Source organism: Panthera pardus, unplaced genomic scaffold, assembly GCF_024362965.1.
Source record: "Panthera pardus isolate Hobbes unplaced genomic scaffold, ASM2436296v1 HiC_scaffold_11, whole genome shotgun sequence".
Lineage (NCBI taxonomy): Eukaryota > Metazoa > Chordata > Mammalia > Carnivora > Felidae > Panthera > Panthera pardus.
The window spans coordinates 51,353,035-51,377,620 of record NW_026526666.1 but is presented as its reverse complement, the minus strand read 5'-3'; the positions used below and the strand labels follow the sequence as shown (position 1 = coordinate 51,377,620).

Here is a 24,586-nt window from a genome sequence, read left to right as displayed (position 1 = left end):
TATTTTCCATTTTGGCAGGTAGGTAGAGATCAGCATTTGCAAGGTTTCACTTCAAACTCATGTGGTTCTGTATTCCAGTAAGACCACATTTACAGAAGAGGCATTTCACTTCAGCCCACGGACTTGTTCCACTAGTGGCAGAAAGGTGACATTCCCTGTATGGCAGCCTAGGGGCCATCGGGCTTCCATTCACATACCCTCCTGTGCTGTGGTTTGCTGTTTATCAATAAGTGGCGGTAGGAAAAACCAAAAAAGAAGAAACTCTGGTAATAAACGTCTACCTACTATTGTCTATTGCCCTCAACAGCTTCATGTAAATATGTTCTTTATCTTGGAAACTCTTGCAGTGTCCTTGCAATGTCTTCTACTCAATAAATACTTGTTGAATGAAAAAGAATTCATCATGGCCCCTCATTTTATTCCATTCAAGTCAATCTAGCAAAGATTTATTTAGCATTTTGCTTCTTCTTGTTACTATGTTAAACTCTAGAGAGTTTTTGTAGATAGGCACCATCTCTGTGCATGACAAGCTCATGATCTCACTAGAATAACACAAATGATGGAATTTTCAGGCACTATGAAAGACCAGTAGGGCAATTATTTTTAGATAAGATATCATTGTAGACCCCCTAAGATCAATTGCTTATTCTGTCAATTCATAAGGCCTGCCTGTTTTTGCCACCTCTTCTTCTCCATATGCATATTCTTAATAACCAGAAAGAGGTCTTAGGTACGATTCCAAATATTTTTAAGGCTGTGATATTACATTTCTGTCATTCTTTTAGGACTCAATAAGCAGTCATATTTTTAAATCCATTTCCTCACCAATTCTGTATCTGTACTAGCAAAGCTAATTGTGGCTGGGGACAAATGCAAACTTACTGACTGATATGACTATATATTCATGACCACTAATCTCAACTGAGCCCTGACAGCTACCCAGTATCCTACCACATTTCACTGGCCCAGTCACTGCTCCACTAAGCCAGGTAATTATTTCATTACTTTTTGTCTCATTTCTGGCCTCCAGAATGCTTTCTCTCTCCTTGTGCTCTGTCGATGACCTGCTTTCTACTTCATTGAGAAAATAGAAGCAATGAGAAATATGATAAGTTCCCCCATCTACTGACGCATTGACCTCCCTATCCATATACTTGGTCTTCCTTTTTACTACTGTGCATGAACTACTGTTTCCCTGAGGCCAACTCTCCACCTCTTGGGCTAGATCTTACCCCTCCTGCCTCCTGAAGGACATTGCTCCCACAATGTTCCTCTCTTTCTTCTGCATCTTACCTTTTCTATCTTTACTGGATCATTCCATCGGCTTGCAGCGTCTGCCCTCTTGAAAAATATAACTTTCCCTTGGTCTTTCCCCTCCACTACTCTATTTTTCTGCTCCTCTTTATGGCCAAACTTCTCAAGAGTTGTCTGTACTCTTTTTTAAGTTTATTTATTTATTATTTTGAGACAGAAAGTGCAGGAGGGGCAGAGAGAGAATCCAAAGCAGGTTCCCCACTGTCAGCACAGAGCCTGATGCGAGGCTTGAACCTATGGAATGACAAGATCATGACCTGAGCAAAAACCAAGAGTTGACCACTTAACCAACTGAGCCACCCAAGCACCCCAAGAGTTGTATGCACTTTCTGTCTCTTTCTCTCTCATCCTTTCTTTAAGCTAGTTTAGTCAAGTTTTCACTTTCCATTGAGACAGGTCTTAACAGTGTCACTAATGACTTCCCCATTGCCAAATCAAATGGTTTATTCTCAGTCCTTATCTTCCTTATGAGGAGCATTTAATAGCTTTTCGCTTCCTTCTTTTAGCTTGGAGGATACTACTCCCTTTTGATTTTCCTCCTACCTTCCTGGATGCTTTCTCTCAGTCTCTTGCTGATGTGTCTTCATTTCCAGTGAAGTAACAAGCCCCTAGAGTTTTATTCCTAGCATCTATTATTTGTATCTACACTCATTACCTAAAAGATATAACACAAATTTATAGTGTAAAACTCCCTAATTTATCTAGTTTGAGTCCAGATATCTCCCCTGTCTGCAGTTACCATATATCTAATATCTTATTCAGCACTTCCTCTTAGACATCCAAAAGGTATCTCAAAGCTAATATTTTCAAAACCCAAACACTGCCAGTTTCCTTTCTCCGTACTTGCATTCCCCTTCTCAGTAAATGGCAACTCCCTCTTTATTTTATTTGGGCCCAAATCACTGGAGTTGTCCTAGATTACTCCCTACCATGCCCTTAACAAAATTAATCAGCCAAACCTATAGGATTTGACTTCTTCTTACTACCCAGTTTGCAACCCCAGGCCAAGCCATATCATCCCTCATCTGACTTAGTATAAGAACTTCCTAACTGGTGCCCTAGCCTCCACCTTTGCCCTCCTAGACTCATTCACAAGTAGCCTTTTCACATGCACCTCAGATCATGTCACTCCTCTGCTCAAAACCTCCCATTTCAAAGCCAGAGTCCTCCAGAGGCTCTTTGTGACCTTACAGTACCTTCTATATCTCTCCCTCCTCCAGAACTCTCGGATCTCATCTTTAATCCCTTTCTATCTCCTTTACGTACACCAAGCCTCACTGACATCCTTGCTGTTTTTGAACTGGACAAGTATGATCCTGCCTTACGGCCTTTGTATATCCCTAGAAAGTTCTTCCTCCAGAGAGGAGGAAAATCACCTTCTCAGACAGGCCTTCCGCATCTTCTTTTAAAATAAAAAATCCCCACTCCTGCATCTAGCACTTCCTAACCCTTTTTTGCTTTATTTTTCTTCTGAACATTTATCACCATAGGACATATTATATATTCATTTGTTTCCCCCAGAATGTGTGCTCCATGAAGGTCAGGACTTTATCTGTTTTGTTCATTGTTGTAGTCCCAATGTCCAAGGTAATACTTGGAACATAGTGGATATTAATTAAATATTTGTTGAATGAGTGGTTAACTAAATGGAAAATGCTATTAACCGTTATCACCATCAATTTGCAATGTTTTTTATTGAAAATCTATGAAATACAACTAGGGCTAGGTGCATAGTAAACTTCAGAGAAACATAAATCATGCTGACTCCCTTCAACAAATAATCTGTTATGTAATAAAAACACACCAAAAACAGAAATAGAAATAAGAAATTAAAAAGAAACTTTGTAATATAAGTTTTATGTAAAAATAGTCCCAAAGTATAGTCAGTCACTCATTATTACTAGATTCCTCATCTAAAACAGTGTTCATGGTCTAGGTGCTAATAGGAAGGTAGACTTTAAGCAGAATTAAATTACCTAATAACTATGGTTCATGTTGGTTTAAGAATGTATTTGCATTTTGACTGTGGTCTCAATTTTTGTGGTAAAAGAATTAGCCGCAAACCAATTAAGGACATGCATGTGGTTTTCTCTGACTGGAAAATATTCAAAGATGCCCTACTTGCTACTTACCCATAGTTGCCATTTTCTTATTTTTACATTTGAATTCTTACTGAGCATGAGGTTGGCATACCTTAAAAGCAATTCTCTGTAATTTATTTATATTCTGCCTTATTTCAGAAGAAATAAAAGGGAACTATGTAAACACCTCTGAATTTAATGGAATGATTTGATTTCAGCTACAAGTAATATAAAAGAAATTTCACTTGTTGAAATATAACAACTTTTAAGGTTTCATTTGTATTCTTTAGAATGTGTAAGTCATGTCACAAATACCTTTTAATTAATAATAATTATCTGTTTCATAAACCCTTTATTATGCATGAAACCACCTGCTCCATGCTTCCTTATCTCACCAACTCACTTATCTGATTTTACTCATGATAACGATGTTATTCTTCCTGTTGCACAGATGAGTAAACTGAAGTACATAGAGGTTAAGTAACTGGCTCGATTCCCACATTTTATCAAGGGGCAGAGCCAGGATTTGAACCTATAGATTTTTTTTTTAAAAAACCCAAGCCCTCTGCTTTTCATCACTATGACATGTCCTTGTCCTCTCGTGGCATTCATAGTAGTTTTCCTGCTGCTGAGAGGAAAGAGGCAGCACCGGAAAACATGCACTGAGGGTTAAAAACCTGGGCTGAACTAGGGTAGTTGGTGCCACCTGCATGCTATGGAGACCGGTCACCCCTACCCACGTTTCCCTGTCAGCCTTAGAGAGATTCTTTGACTGCCTGCTGAGATTATCCTGCTCTGGTAGTGATAGGTTTAAAATATAGATATTCTATAATTTTTGTATTATTTTGATTCATAAATGTATTTATTGCTTGGTAGTGTGAGGCTGGTTCCTCTTTTCCTCCCTGGAGTTCTGTGTCTCAGCAAGCATGCCACTCTGGATTCTAACAGATCATAGTGGCTGGCAAGTTATAATCTTGGCTGGGAGAAATTCGGGAGATGTTGAATAGACACACAATGGTAATAGGACATTAAGTGCAGCCTATAGGGATGAAATGATTGTGAGTTTTAAAACTCTTCCTTCCCCACAAATCCTATCAAGTCAGCCTCCCAGGACAGAAAAAAGTTGATGGTATTAAAGAAACCAAGCAGTGCTTGCCTCAGCAACACAAATACTATAATTGGAATAGTGCACAGAAGATGAACATGACCCCTAATCAAGGATGACATACAAATTTGTGAAGCATTTCTATTTGTTAAATCTAAGAATATAGGATACTTGTCTTTTCACCTGTATTCAAATTCCAAGGTTATTTCCCTCCAAAGTAGTAGATCTATATTAAGTTAGGTTCCACAATGCAATAAAATTAATGTAGGAATCTACAAGTAATACCAAACAGATAATAGAGATAAAGCCTAAACCATGGCCACAGCTATCAAAACAGGAACAAAAGATAAAATAAGAAAACTGGGGCACTTGGGTGGCTCAGTAGGTTAAGCATCCGATTTCACCTCAAGTCATGATCTCTCAGTTTGTAAGTTCGATCCCCACATCGGGCTCTCTGCTGTCAGTGAGGAGTCTGCTTTGGATCCTCTGTCAGCCCCCCCACCCCCACCCCACCACCCCTCTCCTGCTTGTGCACTCTTTCTCCCTCAAAAATAAATAAACATTTTAAATAAGAAAGGAATAGTTAAATAAATGCTTCACCTTCTTTGGTTGAAGGGTAACAGAGAAAAAGTTGTTAAAAACGGCAAACTGAGGACATCAGAAAGGCAACCTGCTGTTGACAACAATGAAGATACCAGCAAAAAGTGCTGATGTGCATGGAAAGATAATTCAGTTATACATATGCTATAGTTCTGTCTTAGGCAGATATCCAAATGCATCTCCCAGTGAGACTGCAGATATTCAGTAGCTGTGCACATGAAATAGTAATAGAAACCAAGGTGAGTGAGCTGAGGGAAAAGGCAAGCACCAAGAGGGTCAAGAGTTGACCCTCCCTGTGGTGGGGTTAGAGGAGTATGGAGAGCAATCCAAGTGGAGGGTTGGAGGAGAAAAGATGTCACTAAGCAGGTGTAAGAAAAAGATGTAGGTAGGGTCTCTCACCCAGAAGACAGACTCCAGGTAGCCAAGGGAAGTTAAGAATTATAAGTAATCAAGAGGGACAGAGGCTACAAAGAGGATTCAGGACTTCACCTTGGAAAGGATGCCATTTTAGAAGAGTAGTTTCAGGGTGCCTGGGTGGATCAGTCAGTTGAGCCTCCAACTCTTGATTTTGGCTTAGGTTATGATCTACTGGTAGTAAGATTGAGCCCCAGGATGGGCTCTGCGCTAGGCATGGAGACTGCTTGGAATTCTTTCTCCCTCTCTCTCTACCCCTCTCCCACTTGCACTCTCTTTCTCTCTCTCTCTTTAAAAAAGAAAAAAGAAAAAAAAAAGAAGAGTAGTTTCATGGGAAAACTAAAGGCATAAGAAAAGGCTTAAAGAACAAGTGGAAATGGTAACTTGGATGTAGCTGCCAGAGATGTAGAAAATACAACTGAGAAGCTTAAGAAAAGGACATAAAAGGAATTGGTAGTTCAGGGTTCAAAAAATGTAAACTTAGTGAAGTCTAGTGAAAACACTTTCATGTTATGAATAGATCCAGCTATAGATAATGGTGTGTAAGTGTCTCAGGTGGCTCAATGTTTATCTCTGCAGATTTTCCTCATGAGTTCTAAACCAACTGAGAGAAACCAAAAAGCCAGCAGGTGAAAATAGAAATATAATAATAGTTATGTTTAAATATTTTAAAATATATATTTAAATATTTAAATAACTTTAAATGTTTAAAATATTTTATAATATTTATTACAAATGAAGCTTGTTAATGGAGAGCATGGTTTTGGTATGTAGCAATAGTAAACTTTCTAACATTGGTCTTCCCAGACTTACTGCTCTTGCCCTCAATCACAGCTGGTATTAGACAGCTGCACATCCCCACTTGGAGACCAACTCCTCTAAATCTTACAGCTTATCAGAGAAGACCAATAAAGGTCATTTCTGTGGTCTTATGACTCCCAAGGGAAAACAAGAGAGAGGAAGGGACTGAGATGCATGTGGCCAGTTCTTCACGAGTAGAATCATGCTCACCTTCAAGAGGGATGAGTGAGCAAGGGAGGGACGAGATAGAACCAGGGAGGTTTAAGGACAGTCTCTCCTCACAGAAACAAGAAAAGAAAGGAATAAACATTTTTCAGTACTCCCCCCACCACTACCCCCAACCCTTACCCCCTAAAAATATAGTGGAGTAGAAATTTTTAACTGATTAAGTAATCTGTCTGCCCAACATGGAGCTCCAACTCATGACCCCCAGATTAAGAGTGGCATGCTCTACCGCCTGCACCAGCTAGGAGCCCCGGAAAGTTTTAACAGATATAAAAAAGAGGCTCAAACTTGCTGACAAAAGCCAGTGAAGATTAATAAAATTTAGAATTTTAGCCTTAACAAATAATATTTGAAATTTCACCTTAGTGAAATTTAACTTTTTTATTAAATTGGCTGATTAGAGACTGTCACACATTCAATTATAAAAACTTAGATAAACATAATTTGAAGTGATGATTCAATAGCTCTATCTCTTGGGGCACCTGAGTGGCTCAGTTTGGTTAAGCGTCCAACTCTTGATTTTGGCTCAGGTCATGATTCCAGGGTTGTGGGGTTAAGTCCCACATTGGACTCCATGCTGAGCGTAGAGCCTGCTTAAGATTCTCTCTCTCCCCTCCTCTGCCCTCTCCCCTACTTGCACTTGCTCTCTTTCTCTCATATAAAAATTGAAAAAAACAAAAAACAAAAAAACCTCTATCTCTCCAAATTCAGTTCTACCCTCTATCTTCTCCATCCCTTTTAGCAGCAAATGACCTCCTTTATAGTTAAGTGATGGGCCACCAGATCCAGTCAGTTCTGTTTTCAAAATCCACAGGAAGTCTTTCTGATCTGGTCTGCTCTACTTCAAGTTACTGCTTGCAAATTCATGCTCCAGAGTATGAACTTGCTGAACTTTCTGGAAAATGACACACCATTTCATTTATTTGTTTTGGAACATGCTGGGGTTTTTTCTGCCTGGAAGTCTGGTCTTTCCCTACCCCATCCAGATCTTAATCCTATCTTGACCCTTCATGCCATTCTTACCCCTTACTCTAGATCTGGTAGAAATGTCTGACTCAAAGCCCCATTACTGATCTCCTACACAATGCTCCCTCCTAGAGGGTGTTCATTTATTTCAAGCTCTGTCCAGAGTCGACTTGTGCAGAAGGCACAGTAGGCACAGTGCCCAGGGCTCATGATACTTTCAGGAGTCCATGTAAATGTTTAATTTCATTTAATATCAGAAGAAAAAAAATAAACCTTAGGTCAAAGAAAATGTTTTAATATGTAACGTTAATATATTTGCTTTTATATTGACAGTTGTAAACCATAATCTACATGAACATATATATGTATCTCTATAAAGATACACATATCCACACATATATATGCGCTTTTTTTTTTCTTGATGGAAGAATGGGTCCATGAAGGCAAAAGGGCTTAATATCCATGAGAGTCACAGTGTGGCCCTGGGTAGCCTTGAATCTATTTTTAAAAATTTTTCAAAATGAAATCAATTTTAATTGATTTTTAAGTAAATGTATTCTGAAAGCAGGCTAAAAAAGTAGCATCAAAAAATTGAGGAGTAACTAATTCAAACCAACATAACCAGTTATCATAATCTTTTTTTTTTTTTTAAGTTTAGAGACAGAAGAAGAGCAACAATATCTTTCGTCAAGTTATATTAACATCTCCACTGATTCATTGCAAGGTGGCAGGAAATATTTGGTTTGGGTCCAAGCTGCAAATGCATTGGGCACAGAGAAGTCAAAACAACTGCAAATTAATCTGGATGATATAGGTAAAGAATGAGAAGTAGTATGTCTTTATGAATAAACAGCTAATTTGTGTTGACCTAGTCAAATGAAGTCGAGATGTGAAAGGTGTTCCCCTGAAGTTCCTGCAGATCATGATATGGAAAACAAGAATTACTCATAATGAACCAACCCAACACAACACAAAGATAAGTACTGCTACCATTTTGTTGTATATCCTTCCAGTCTCATTTCTACATTGGTGCATGTGGTTTTACACATATTTATTGAAAACTTCTTATATTCAAGCATTGTTTTAAGAGCTAGGGAGAATAAGATAAGCAAGGTATCCACTGCCTTAAGTATCTTACAATCTATCAGGGAAGATGGAAACAAACAAGGATTATAATAAACTGTGATGAGTCTTATGTTGTGAGTACAACATACTAAAGAATTCTGCTGTATACACTATTTGGAAGTTATAGGTTTTTAAGTTTAAAAAAAAACATAAAAAATGGTGAATTATGTAAACATCTCTATATTTACCAGCCAGATTTTACAAATGTTAGCATTTTTTGCTTCAGATATTTTAGGCCTTGCTTTTTAAAACTTATAAAATAAACATTCTCTTGATTTAATCTACGATATTATTTTTAATGTATGTCTTTAGTCCCTTATTGTTAGAGATTTAGGTTGTTTTCAAATTTTCACCATTATAAACTTTACTGCCATGAACAACCTTTTGGATAAATATTTTCAAAGTAGTTTTTTGCATTTCCTTAAGATAAAGTCCAAAAAGTAATTGCCCCTGAGCTTTTTACAGCTACATCCCAGTCCTGAAGTCAAAATTTAGCCAAAGAGCACCAAGTGAATCACCCTCTATTTGGACATCCTAATGCCAGTTATTTCTGTTTTTATTAAGGATGCTTTCAGTAAGCTAACATTTATGGAGCACTTTTTTTCAGTGCTAACTACTTTTACATAAATTACCTTATTTAACCCTCATAACAACCCTATTTTGTAGAAGAGATTATGGTTTCTATTTGAGGGAACCAACGCTAGGCGGCATCAAAATTTGAGACTATGGAGCTAGGGAGCTCTAATTCCAATATCCTCAACTTCTATCTTCAGTCTTCATTTAAATGCACATTGTTATGTGTCAGACAACTTTCCTGCTGATTAATGATCTGGGGGATGTGACATCTTCTCTTGGGGTACAACATGGATATTCTTTGGGGATCACAGGGGTCTTTTACTGGAACTAATATATCAACTTCTCAACTCCTGTCTCAACTAAACTTAACTATCCCAACTAACAGGATTGGTCTAAAAGTCTGTCCTTAATGCTCTGAATATTGGATTTGAAAACAAACACTGCTGATGATGGTGATGTATTCCACTGTATTACATATTCGTGGAGTTATAGTTCTCTTGACCACGATGTACACATTTTTGTAAATTTATAGTTTGAGGTAGGCTGCCATAATATGCTCCCCCCCTTTTTTTTGTAATATGCTCTTTTCTTAAAACAGGTTCCCCTCAGTGGATTAATGATGTTTAAAGGCTATCATGTATTGTATCATTTTGGCAATATCATTTTTTAGAACTAAATTATCAGTAGTATTACAGTTATTGTTATCACTGTGAGCTGATGATCTTATTATCTTCACATCCATTTATTAAATGCCTACAATGTTCCAGACAATTAACATGCAAATCACACTTAATTCTGGAAACAATCATACCTGGTACTACTGTGCCCATTTTACAGATGAAGAAAGAGATAAAACAATTTTCTCAAGTTCACATAACTAGTAAGGAGGAGAGCCAGATTTCATCTCGCTGACTTGCAGTAGTTAATCACCGCCTCACCTCCCATAAAGGGAAAATCGCATCTGGCAGCCACCTCCAAATCGAATTCCCACACTGTGAACCAGGGAGCCTCTTGTTTGGGATTGCTATTCTGCCCCCTTTAAAAAAAAAAAAAATCTCAAAACAGACTCTTAAAAATCAGGTAGAAAATACAGGTTGACTGTGTAGGAGGCTCCACCCAACAAAGCCACCAGATAATTAATGGATGAGCTATACTCACTTGTGACACTTTAAGAATAAGGCACTGCAAGTTAGATAAATGAAACTTTCTATGAAACTGAGGACAGAGGGCTCTCCTGAGAACAATTTTCACATAACAGCTATGGGGTTGGGCTTTAATTAAGTTAGGGAGGCTGTGCTGAAAGGCAGAGTTAATAGTGCAGTAACACTGTGCCAAAGTGACATGTGAGAGGGATACTTCAGCTTCTCCTGTAGAGAAATAAATGCCAGTACAGAAAGTGCAGTGCCTTCTGGCTGCCATTTTTTAAAATTTATTTATTTATTTTTAGAGAATGTGTATGAGCAGGGGAGGGGCAGAGGGGGGGTGGAGAGAGAATCCCAAGCAGGTTCTGCACTGTCAGCACAGAGACCGACACAGGGCTTGATCCCCGAAATCAAGAGTCAGACACTTAACCAACTGAGCCACCCAGGCACTCCCTGGCTGCCATTTTAACATTAATTCTCACATAGGTAAATTTTTTACCTTTTTGAAAATAAAATAACCATTCTGAAAATTAATTCTTGTATAGGTAAATATATGTTGTTGGAAAGATACTAAACAACTACAAATCTGGTTATTTCAATATAAGTTGAAACTAAACACATGGCATGTAGATGGATTTGACAGTTTTTAAAAATGTAAGATCTGATGGGAATGTTTGAAACCTAAGCAATGAGAGCAAACATTCAACTTTGAGTGGTGTACCAAAGTACATATTCAAGTACTTATTATATAACAGGTTTATTTGAAAAAATATGAGATCATTCAAACCTAAAGGTTTAGCCCTCTATCGCATTGACCTGCTCTGTGCTAATGATGGGGTTTTGGAGTGTGGAGATTCGCAGCTGATGGCCAAGAAAACATTCTTGAAGACGTCTTTGGTGCAAAAAGTTGATCTTTATTAAAGCACGGGGATGAGACCTGTGGGCACAAAGAGCTGCACTGGGGGGTAAAGAGTGACTGCTTATATACTGTGGAGTTGGGGGAGATAAAGTCACGAGGAAGTTTCTAAAAGGGATTTCCAAGCGCTAAGGACTCAGATGACTGGAGGCCTAGCTACTGTCAAGCTAGGGTTATTTTTCCCTCTACCAAAGCATTATCATTAAAATATAATGATATTTTATTATCATTATAATCACTAAGACTATCTTAAATCTGACTTGCTGTTCTATTTACATTTCTCATAGGACTAAAGACTTTTTCTTCCTCCCCAGAGTATTTCTTTCTGCAGAAGGGTCTCCGAATGCTTGTGCTACTAAACTAATGACAGGCCAGACTCAGAGATGGGAGATAAGAGTGGGCGGGTAATTTAGCCTGAGAGTGCTTTAAATGGTCCCAAGTGGTCTCAGAGCCCTGGGAATCATTTCCCTGACTACAGAACCTGTGAATACTGATACTTATTACAAGAAGCTTACACTAGCGAAAGGAAATCAACTGTGAAATTCAGATGATAAAATCTTTAATTAGACTCATTTTGCTACTACTTCTTTCCTATGCTAGCTTTAGCCCAAGGATTATAAGACTGTCCTACTAAACATCAAATATTTAATTTTTATATTTCTCTATAAATCATACATCTGGGTATATAATTTTAGATAATAAGTCATTAATAATAAAACAGTGATATTCCCAAAGAATACTTTATACGCCTAGGATAAATGAAAAGGAAACTAATCATAGAGAGTATTAAGCTACAGTAATGGTCCTTAAAAATACACATACAAGTCTATTCAGTTCTTTGTTAAATAATTCGTCTAACAAAGTCATAGGTTTTCATTGTTCTGTTGTGCATATAGGAGAAATGAGAAGTACCAATGATTTTATTCTGTTCAGACACAGCAAGCATATAAGAATTAATACAGTTTAGAAATACAGAGATTCCAGTTACACCACTACTCTTAGTACAACAAAACAACTAGTAAGATAATCCATCAAAATGTCAGTTTCCTTTTGAAGTTATTATCACAGAACATGACAATAATTGGTAAAGTCTTAGAGTCTTGTGAGACTTGTTTTGTTCAAATCATAGTTTCAAGTATGGATTTATTTTAATAGAGAACAAAATAAATTAGCAATAGATTTAATTAAGATAATAAAAATATTATTGTGAAAGGTATCGATTTAATGTCTTATCAAATCAGATTCCCCTGATCTAAATTTAGAATGCAAAACTTCATTTTCCCCTAAATACATGCAGGAAGAAAGAGATACCTTCTTTATCTCTTTTTTACTCTTTTTGTTAATAAGGCCAGGCTTTGGAATTTCACTAGTTTAGGATTATAAGGGAATAGGGGGTGGAGGAAAGGTGGACTACAAAAGTCCCATTTAAAAGAAATGGAAAACAGGTTAAATAGAATTTCACTTAACAGCAGCAGTTTTCTCTTACATAATAGGTTAAAAAAGAAAAATATCATTACTTATTAATTAGATCATGACATTGTTTTTTTAGTACTTTGAGTTTTAACATGTCTATATATGGATATAAAGATTATGATTTCTCCCTAGGCAAGTTTTAAACTGCTGGGTTTTTATTTATTATTATTTTTTCTAGTGATACCTTCTGCATCCATCATTTCCAGGGCTGAGGACATAAATACGACAGTACCCAAGACTGTGATTCACTGGAATAGTCAAACAACAATAGAAAAGGTTTCCTGTGAAATGAGATATAAGTCTAAAACAAACCAAACTTGGAAGGTAAGCTAACTTTCACTGTACTTTAGCATGTAAGTAAATGAAAGAAAAGCTAACCCACAATGGACTTATGATGATCTACTTTACATGTTTTTATCTGTTTGATACTCAAACCACTATAGTTTGTTGGGTTTTTTAAAAGTAATCCCTATGCCCAATATGGGCTTGAACTCATGGCCCCAAGATTAACAGTCATGTGTTCTACCCACTGACACCCCTCAAACCACTCTAGTTTTAATATTTGTTACCATATGGTTTCAGAATGGAGAGATGTTTCCTGAAAATGTCCTCTTACCTTTTATAAGTTGCTAAATAGACAAATGTCCAACTAAGAGAGATGCATCTGTTTGGCTCCTTGTAATTCAGTGCCTCCTGGAGTAAAATTTACATCAGTGATGATGAATATAAAATGTAAGGTTTCCATGCTGAAATTTAATAAGCATCTAGGGTGGAAAAACAACTGTGGAAAAAGAAAAACTTCAGATTTATGGGTGTCTCCTTTTAAATGAAAAAATGCAACTCTAAATGGAAGATTTGTTACTACAATAGGCCTCAGTCTTATGTGAGCCTAAGGTAAAAAGTGAATATCTAAACAAACTAACCATCCTTAAATACCAATGGTAAGTTACCAACTGACTTAGGAGAGGCATAGGTACAAGGTTTGTTAATGAAATCACATGACATGATAGCACCTGTGAACATTATAATAAAAACTCAGTAATTTGAACAATGAGAGAACACTAGTATGACTGAGGGAAAAGTTCCAATTTTGGTGTATTTGAAAAGAAATGCCATTTCATATTTTCAAGTACAACAAACTTCATTTAGTCAAAATAATTAAGGCATAGAGTCTCTGGCTTTGCATAATTAAGAGTTATGTACCATGCATGAATTTATCTGCTGTCAGGGAGTAAATGATATGTATTTGGTGATTAGCATGACTCCAAAGCCTCCTATTGTTTCATTATCCTGAATATCAGCTTTGCTGTAGAGCAATGTGTTTAAAGAGTGTCAAGAAGATGAGGGTAAAACTATACTGATTTTATGACATACTTTAAAGACTGTTCTCTAAAATAAATTCATGACACCAACTTGTTTATTTACCCCTGTTCATTTAAGTCAGAAATGTGATCTGAACTTTACAATTGTTTAGATTACACTTACTTGTGAATCTGTGCATCATTTGGTCAATTACCAAGTGAAGATCCTGCTGGACTTGTTGACTAAATAACTGTGACATTTGTGTACATAGCAACCCTATGCTTAAAGCCTGGGACAAGCAGGATACAAACAAAACACAACTCCACAGTCAATCCTTTTGCAAATGTGGAATTTAGGTAAATTTGAAAACCCAAATGAAATCCTTAGATTAGTCTTAGATTTTGAGTCAATAGGATTTTATTCCAATAGGACACCTGGTGCCCTTTGTTTAGTGTCCTGGTCATAGGATGATACTGATAATACAAAACTCCTTTATTTGGCATAATTAGGAGAGATTATAGGCTAGAAGAAGGTTTAGAAAATAGAAAGTAATTCTACCATCAATATCTCTGAATAGATTTTCAGAAACCAAGTGTTTTCTGGTTGAAATTCTTGTTCTCTGCTCCCCCTGCTGGTGCTACTCTACCATTGTGAGACTTGGTAACTCAGAAGCAGGCGGAAATGAAGGAGCTGAAAGAATATTTGTTATCTTATATAACCTTCATAACCATCCTTTGGGTTAGGTAAATATCTGCTCCGTTATAGAAATAAGGATGTAGAACTCGAAAGACGTCAAGCCAGGTTTTTCAAACTTAAACTGCTAGGACTCTTTTAGACTCTGTATCACTTTGGGCACCCAAAAAATATTTGAAAAATGAAAGAACAGCTTTCTATCCAAAGCCTGTATCCTATCCCTTCTATCATGCTCCCTCTGAACATAACCACTCACACAGAAAAAGGTGAATTACCATTTCTATCCAGATGACCCAAGTCCAGTCAGAAAAAGCCAGAATAAGGCTTTTATTCTCAACTTTTGCTATATCATCAATTTATCTGGATCATGCATAAAGTGTGTCTTTGCCTCTTTGTAGGGTGATAGGAAGTCAGAGGCAAGAAGAGGAGGAGATACAAAGGAATACAGATTTGATCTTCCACCTCACCTCTGCCTCCAGGAGATATTACTTGAAGGAGGTTCTTTATTTCTTTAAAAAACTTTTTTTAATGTTTTTATTTATTTTTGAGACAGAGAGAGACAGAACATGAGCAGGGGAGGGGCAGAGAGAGAGGGAAACACAGAATCCAAAGCAGGCTCCAGGGTCTGAGCTGTCAGCACAGAGCCCAATGCGGGGCTCAAACTCATGGACTGTGAGATCATGACCTGAGCTGAAGTCGGACACTCAACCAACTGAGCCACCCAGGTGCCCCAGGAGGTTCTTTATTTCAAAGTGACAGGTAGCTATGCAGGAAAGCCATGTGACTAAGAGCACAGGCTCTAGAATTCAAAGCCTGGTTCTGCCACTCTCTAGTTATGCAACCTTGGGCAAGTTCCTTATCTTCTCTGTGCCTCATTATTCCCATACCTAAAGTAGGAATAAGACAAGCCCCTACCTCATATGGTTGTGGGGATGATCAGTGTAAGAAGCTAGCCTAGATCCTGGAATAGAGTTCAAGTTCAGTAAATGCTGGCTGTTGCTACTTTTCATCTTAACTTCCAGGAAAACCATGCAACAAGTTTGGTAGAGCAAAAGAAGACCCCCTGAAAAATCAAAATTAGAGAACTGAGGTTGCTTTTCATCCCCTTTTAGCTAAGTTATTTAGACTATGAAGTATCAAAGGGAACTAGCCAATCCTTCAGGTGATCCTACAAGGCTAACACCATGTGGAGAATATTTATCTATTTATTGGTTATCTTCATGGACTATCTCTTTGGCACCTCAAACTTGTGTTATAAATTGAGCTCACAACCTTCGTCAGCAATCCTTGCCCACTTCTGTGTACTCTATCTCAGGAGCATTACCATGTTGTATATCTATTTACCTGTTTACACCTCTATTTCCCTGTCCTTTAACTACAAGCCCCTGGAAGGCAGGATGTTCCATAATAATTTCTTGTACCTCCATTGATTTTTACAATGTGTAATTCATGTAGATAACATTTTGAAACATTAGCTATTAATATTGTTTGCCTTTAGTAGGTGCCCAACAATAGTGACAGTAAGGCAGGGAGGTCTTTGCTATAAGTTCAAGTAAATGGATTAATAGTGACTCATTTCTCTAATTAAGCTAGACTAGGGTATTGTTATTTTTTTTAACATAACCTCAAGATTTTACTGTCTTCATAATAAGACAAAATGTGAAACAAAGGACGGGATTACTTGTCCCTTTCTCTTATTATCCCCTCCTCGTTCAAAATGCTTGCATCTCTTGATAGCCAGAACTGTCTTAGATCTGCTGTTGGGATCAACACATTCAAGTCTCAGCACAACCTTCTTTGTAGTTTTTAGCCTTTTCCCCCAAAATCGGCTCTATCTGCCCACCATAGCATAGCCACTTTACTTCCTGTCATAACACTGCTTCCCCTGGGCATCAGAGAATTCTTGCCCTTCTTGTACTGTGCCACTTTGTGGGGTTGGTGCTTGCTAAGCTTCTTACAAAAAATTCAGTGAGTGTCAGAAACATTCACCATGTTTTTAAGAGCACTATCAGCACAGAAAGTGGCAAACTTTTATTCAAGGGCCAGACAGTAAACATTTCGGGCTTTGCAGGCCATAAGGTCTCTGACCCAACTACTCAGCTTTGCATTTGTAGTGTGAAAGCAGCCATACACAATATACAAATGAATGGACATGATAAAACTTTAATTTTGGACACTGAAATTTGAATTTCATGTAATTTCCATGCATAACAAAATATTCTTTGGATTTTCTTATAACCATTTAAAAATGTAAAAACCATTCTTAGCTCATGGAGCCCATAAAACCAAGCATTCATTCTTTTCCAGGGAAGGCTAATAGAACAGTAGACAGATAGCAAAAGGTCAAACCCTTGACCTTGAATTTCAAAAGTGTAAATGTGGGGCACCTGGATGGCTCAGTGGGTTGAGTGTGGGACTCTTTTGATTTCAGCTCAGGTCATGATCTCACAGTTGTGAGTTCGAGCCCTGTATCGAACTCTGCACTGACAGTGTGTAGCCTGCCTGGGATTCTCTCTTCCTCTCTCTCTGCCCCTCCCTTGCTCACATGCACTCGTGTGTGCCAGCGTATGCACTAAACAAACAAACAAACAATTTCTTTAAAAAAAAGTGTAAATGCCGCTATAAGGCAGAAGACTTAGAAGAACATGTGATTAGTCAGAACTAAGTTTCTCAATCATCACCCCACTCCCTCTCCCACCAAACACTAGGTAAAGATTTACTGGGCAGCAAAACAAGGAAGTTGGAGGGAGGAGGGAGTTAGGAAGAGGAACCAAAAGAGTTTAGACAGTAGTCGGTCACCAAAAAGGGCCCCTTCACCCACGGCCTTGTCCCAGGTAGGGAGTTGGAGGGAGTGGGTATTAGAGAACTGAATAGGTTGGAGACTCTCCTTCCCTCCACCCAATAATGCTCCCAGAAATTTAATGTAACCCTAAGAGGTACCTTACATTGATAGAGGTCAAGTTTGCATGCTCCCCACTTTCAGAATTGAGGCCCTAAATAGAAATGAACTGCTATAAGAAATAAAGTCCTATTTCTTGCACTTGAGATCAAACCCTCTACATAGGCACTCAATTAGGTCTACCTCTCTCAGTGTTTGTTTTAGCCTATGAAAATATCTTGAGGCATCATCTTGTGCTTACAAGACTCGAAGCAGTCACCTGGCTTGCCTCTGCCTCATGGCAGAAACAAGTCTCTTAACAGTTCTGTAAAATTCTTCCATTTCAGAATTCTGGCTGTGTTTTAGTGTATGTCTCTACTTTACAGGGACTTATCTATAAATGTAATGGCAAGAGACATACTAGAGAATAACAACTCCCTTCCAAGAGAAACAAATAGAAGCAGAGTGCATTTGAAAGTGAAACTTTTGCTACAAGTAAAATCTTTCCTGGATCCCAGGAGACCCCCAAATGTTCCGCCAATCATATTCACACAGCAGTAAATTCCAAGGGCCAAGAGTAGAGACACAGCTTATAGAAACTCTGAATGATACTTTATATGAAGCATGACAGATCCCAAGCAGATATTTTCATGAATTTTACATTTTCAGTACATTAAAGGTTTTAAAGATTTATGTTAAGATTGGGTTTTCATAGAAGAATCTCTCAGGAAGGTTGGTAGCTTGCTGGCTTTCTCTCTTTCTTTCTCTCTTTCTTTCTTTCTTTTTTAAACCTTGACATTTTCAACTCCCTCTTTCATGAGTGTTTGGTAACTCTTTCCTCCTAGTTATTGCCTAAATGCATTTCTAGACACATTTTATGGTTACCTTTCAATCATGCTTCACTTTTTCCAGTCAATCCACTTATCAGAACATACTGAAGGTATGTAAATGCCTTGGTTTCTCTCTCCCAGCTGAACCAGGTTGTTAGGGGGGTCATTTTTCATTATGTTTTATAGCAGGTCATAGTGCCCCAGAAAATGATTTGTAAGTTTAGACCTCATGTCTTTGATTATTTATGGTCATGTTTTATATAAAGTGCCCTATTCTTCTTTGTTTTCCCAGGGCCTAGAAGCGTGCCTGGAACATAATAGGTGTTCCATACATGTCTGCCTAAATGGAATAATTATTTGTTTTAAAAGCACACTGTATTGTTTCATTGTTGTTATTCATTCATTTTAGGTTAAAGAATTTGACACCAATTTTACATATGAGCAACAGTCAGAATTCTACTTGGAACCAAACACTAAGTATATATTTCAAGTGAGATGCCAAGAAACAGGTAAAAGGTACTGGCAGTCCTGGAGTTCACCCTTTTTTCATAAAACAACTGAAACAGGTGAGTGTGTTTATATATTTAATCTCTTAGGCTTTTCTTTTGACCTCTGTCTCTTTTAAATATATTTATACTTTTTCTTCTTGACTTGTATCAAATTGACAAAACTATTGTATGGCAGGTGGTGACATTGAAATTGTCATTTTGCTTTGATTTTGTTAAGGCTGACTGTAATTTAGGTAATGGTTCTCAAACATTCTTGGACATAAAAGCCAATTAAAACCACCTAGTATGCATGTTCACTGTCCCTGCTCCCAGAGGCTCTGTGTTCACAGGTCTAAGGTACTAGGGGTGGGGGGGGTGCTCAAGAGTCAGCATTTCTTATAAGCAGCCTGGGACATCCTGAGGCATATAATGATCTAAGATCATTTTTTGAAACACATTATTAATAACTATGTTAAACTCAAACAACAACAACAACAAAAACAAACTTCTTACGCTGTTGGTGGGAATGCAAACTGGTGCAACCACTTTGGAAAACGGTATGGAAGTTCCTCAAAAAGTTAAAAATAGAACTACCCTATGGCCCAGCAATTGCACTACTAGGTATTTATCCAAGGATACAGGTGTGCTGTTTTGAAGGGACACATGCACCCCCATGTTTATAGCAGCACTATCAACAATAGCCCAAGTATGGAAAGAGCCCAAATGTCCATTGAGGGATAAATGAATAAAGAAGATGTGTTATATATATACAATGGAGTATTACTCAGTGATCAAAAAGAATAAAGTCTTCCATGTGCAACAACATGGATGGGTCTAGAGGGTATTATGCTAAGCTAAATCAGCCAATCAGAGAAAGACAAATATCATATGACTTTACCCATATGAGGAATTTAAGATACAAAACAGATAAACATAAGGGAAGGGAAGCAAAAATAATATAAAAACAAGGAGGGAGACAAAACATAGGAGACTCTTAAATACAGAAAACAAACTGAGGGTTGCTGGAGGGGTTGTGGAGGGGGGATGGGCTAAATGGGTAAGGGCATTAGGGAGGACACCTGTTGGGATGAGCACTGGGTATTATACATAGGGGATGAATCACTGGAATCTACTCCTGAAATTGTTATAGCACTATATGCTAACTAACTTGGATGTAAATTAAAAAATAAACAAGTAAATTAAAAAAAAAGATCTGGTGTATACACACCCCACATACATATACACACAGTGAGATATTACTCAGCCATCAAAAAGAACGAAATCTTGCCATTTGCAACAAAATGAATGGAGCTAGAGTGTATTATGCTAAGTGAAATAAGTCAGAGAAAGACAAATACTATATGATTTCAGTCATATGTGGAATTTAAGAAACAAAACAGATGAACGTACGGGAAGGGGAAAAAATAGAGAGACAAGGAAAAAAACTATAAGAGACTCTTAACAATAGAGGACAAACCAAGGGTGGACAGAGGGAGGTGGGTGGGGGATAGGCTAAATGGGTGATCGATATTAAGGAGGACAATTGTTATAAGGAGCATTAGGTAATATATGTAAGTGATGAGTCACTAAATTCTACTCTTGAAACAAATGTTACACTATATTTTAACTAACTAGAATTTAAATAAAAATTTGAAAAGAAAAAATGGATTAAAGACCTAAATGTAAGACAGGAAACCATTAAAGTCCTAAAAGAAAACTTTGGCAGAAAGCTCTTGGACATCAGCTTTCACTATATTTTTTTGGATCTGCCTATTCAGGAAAAATAGAATATTAGCTATAAAAAAGCACAAAATCTTACCATTTACTACAACATGAATGTACTTAGGGAGTATTAAGTAAGTCAGAGAAAAAGAAATACCATATGATTTTACCTATATGTGGAACCTAATAAATCAACAACAAAAAAAGAGACATACTCATAAATACAAAAAGCAAATCGGTGGTTGCCAGAGGGGCCGGTGAAATACGTAAAGGAAATTAAGAGATACAAACTTCCAATTTAAAAAGGCAACTGCACTTGGGGCACCTGAGTGGCTCAGTTGGTTACGGGTCCAACTTGGGCTCAGGTCGTGATCTCACGGTTCTTGGGTTCCAGCCCCAGGTCTTGCTCTGTGCTGACAGCTCGGAGCCTGGAGCCTGCTTTAGATTCTGTCACCCTCTGTGTGCCCCTCCCCGGCTTGCACTCTGTCTCTTGCTCTGTCTCCAAAATAAATAAACATTTAGAAAAAAAAAAAAAGGTAACTACACTTAAAAAAAAAAAAAAGAGTTACATTAAACTCTTTAGGCCACTCTGATGAAAGAGAGACACAAATCAAATCATATCAATAAATATTGATTACCTACTGTATGCAAAGCAATCATAAAGTTAAAATACTTAAACATGGGATTATTTAATTCTCAGCATGATCTAGCTGACCTATTGTTTATCTTTAGATATATTCCTGCTCTTAATATTATTAGTTTAATTTTCTATCCATTACATGTCATTCAATAAAATCTTGGCCAAATAGGCTTCAATAGTAAGCAAAGTGAATCTATTACAATTATCTTAATACTCCATAATGACCACCATTAACCTCAAGATGTCTCCCTATTGTAGGTAGCTTATACCCAGACTGAATTTTTTCTTTTCAGAGCACTTAATTATAATCACAGGATTGTTAATACCATCTTTATTATAATAGAGGAGTTGGAACTGAGTTTTATGTTTTCAAAGCACTTTGGCAGACATTATAAATGTTGATTGCTGCCAAATAAGCAGAGGGAGAGAAATGGCAGACTAGCTAAACAGTTCTTTTGGCGCCCCCTAATGCCCAAATCTTAGAAATGCATTACCAAGGGAATAATTTGCAATGCAAGGGGATAATTTGAGTATCCGTTCTTTTTAAAAAGTTGGTTATTAATTTAGTATTTTCTTTCTTACGTTTATATTGTTAAAAGTTCTTAGTACTTTAGGTGGCACATCTTATAATAGTCAGAATTTAGTTGATAGCTCAATTTTTTTAATGAAATTTAGAAATGTCTAGCAAGATTATTCAAACTGATAACTAACATTTACTTACCATTTGCAAAGTACTACTATGTATAAGCTTGTTTGATCTTTACATCAGCCATATTTAGTAGTCTATTGGCACCATTTTACAAATGAGAAAACTGAGGCATGACTTGCTAAATAGCACATTGCTAGTGGCTGGTAGCACCTAAACTAGAACAGAAGTTCATCGATTTCTTCCTTTAACCAGTTATATCAAAGTGGAGGAGCAGCTTACTAAAGTATTCTACAAGTATAGGACCACAAATGTTCTCCTTTAAAGGCAAGGGTCTTAAACATCAGATGGAAGAAAATAGAAACCACAGCAACCCTACAATAAGTATAAATGTAAAGTCTTGGTTTCCTAAGTGGGCAGTGGGGGGGGGGGGGGGCACTTAAAAGGCAAAACTGCTTTTTATAATTAAATATCCTTGAAAACTTGCATCTATCCAATTTAATATGTTAGCAGAGGAACCATAAATTTTTCTTCTAGTACAAATTTCTTCCAAGACACATTAAATGACAAACAGTGAATATGAGTTAGGAAAGTGCTAATATTAAATGTTTTGGAAAATTTATCTTTTTTTTTTTTTGTTTGTAAAAGCAATGCAAATTTATTGCAATATACAACCTAGGAATAACTGCTGTTTATATTTTAATGAATTTAACACCAGTTTTTTCTTATGCACATATGTTTTATTACTGAAGTATAATTAACATACAATGATATATTAGTTTTAGGAGTGCAGCATTGATTCAATAATTCTGTACAGGATTCAGTGTTCACCACAATAAGTATAGTTACCATCTGTCATCACACAATGTTATTACAATATTATATACTATATTCCTATGCTATACTTTTCATCTCCATGACTTATTTATTTTATAACTGGAAGTTTGTACCTCTTAATTCCTTTATCTCTTTCATCCACCCACCTCCCCTCTGGCAATCACCAGTTCTTTGTATTTAAGAGGCTTTGTTTGTTTATTTGTTTTCTTTTTTATATTCTATATAAGTGAAAGCATATGATATCTGTCCTTCTATGTCATTTTTCTTAATAATTGGTGTTGTGGTATATTGTTTCATATCGTGATTTTCTTAGTTTACCTTGTTGAGTTAAAAGAAACTATTTAATGGCCACACAATGTATGGATGCACTATAATACATTTAATCATTTCCCTATTGCAACAATCTCTAGGTTATTTATTTTTTCCATTGTCAATAAACTTCTTAGAATAGCTTTTTATATAAACTCTCCTTATGTATTTACATTTTATTGGATCTAAGCTTAAGTACATTTTAAGATGCATGATGCAAGTTGCCAAATTGCTTTTCAATAAATCTTTAATATTAATTGTTTTTTAAAAAGATATCTAAGAAAGGACATTCACTTAGTGATTCATGAAATATTCAATTAGCCTCTACCGTGCACCAGGCACTTGCTATGTACTAGTAGAATCTCAGTAAAGAAAGGAGACAAAAGATCTCTGAATTTTAGAAAAGACAGTCAATAAAAACAATGATAAAAATATAAATTACATAGCACTATAAATATCTTATCTGCTTGTAAGAATCAAACCTCACAACTGAAGTTTGAATTGCTTCACAATCGAAAATATTAAAAGATACAGTTTCTATAATACTTTAGTTAACCAACTTGTTTGATAATGAGGCTTTTTGGCCAGCCAATTTTTCCCAGTAATTAAAGGTTTACTTATTTATGAAGAAAGACAGCCCAGCCAATAATGATCCCTCCATGCAGAAATTTGCTGTTTTACTCTCTAAATTCCTCATGTGTATATCACTGAATTGATTTATCTCAAAGCAATGTGTTTTCAAAATTATGCCTAGATAGTACTGCAGATCATGCAGTGGATATGGCTTATCCTTCAGACCCCAGCATCCTCCTGTATCACTTTTCTTGGTCTTTAAAAACCTAGTCCAAAAAAACCCCAAACATAGCCATTTAATGTAAGAGTTAAATTATTTATTAGACTTATTCTCTTTTCCTTCCTTAGAGTATTTGGACTTTAATAGAAAAAAAGTCTTATACTAAAAAAAAAAAAAAAAAAAAATCAACCTCAGAATATAATATTAGACTTTACCAAACACACAGGAGAAGTTTCTCTAGATTAGAAACTCATATTTTTCTACCTGGTATACATAATGTATACAAATAATATGAAATACTAATATATAATATAAATTATATATAATATGGTATAATTTATATTATATATTATAAAATATGTTATACATAAGTTATATATAAAATATATAAATATAAATAATATAAATACATAATAGCTAACATTTATTGGATGTGTTGGGTATGTAGTAAGCATTTTACATATGAATTGTCCTTTACTTATCACTAAAGCCCTATAAAATTATTATTCCAATCGTACAGAAGAAGGAAATGAGGCCCAGGGAGATTAAGCAGTTTTGTTAAATGTTATAAAGCTGGGAACAGTAAAGCCAGGGCAGAACACATACTGTAAGTTTCTAGCACTGTAACTCTACCGGTCTCCTTCCTAAGACACCTAAGAGGGCCTTGTGTCAGCCTCCCCTCAGCCACCTAACCAAACCCTCCTCTACAC

The 24,586-nt window shown here is 36.7% G+C and overlaps 1 protein-coding gene, 1 non-coding gene and 1 pseudogene across 2 annotated transcripts in view; 2 read left to right on the top strand and 1 right to left on the bottom strand.

Annotated features, from left to right (window-relative positions):
* The window catches only part of IL23R (interleukin 23 receptor), a 57,755-nt gene that overhangs the window by 16,524 nt on the left and 16,645 nt on the right, over positions 1 to 24,586 (top strand). Inside the window, exons 5-7 of the mRNA XM_019448934.2 lie at positions 8,160 to 8,320; positions 12,917 to 13,062; positions 18,851 to 19,007. Of these exons, the coding sequence (XP_019304479.2) occupies positions 8,160 to 8,320; positions 12,917 to 13,062; positions 18,851 to 19,007 (464 nt within the window). The remainder of the gene's footprint in view (positions 1 to 8,159; positions 8,321 to 12,916; positions 13,063 to 18,850; positions 19,008 to 24,586) is intronic.
* On the top strand, positions 4,544 to 4,650 carry LOC128775979 (U6 spliceosomal RNA). The gene has a single exon (XR_008420958.1). It is a non-coding gene; the product is annotated as a U6 spliceosomal RNA (small nuclear RNA).
* LOC109266710 (60S ribosomal protein L36a-like) lies at positions 16,376 to 16,725 on the bottom strand (annotated as a pseudogene).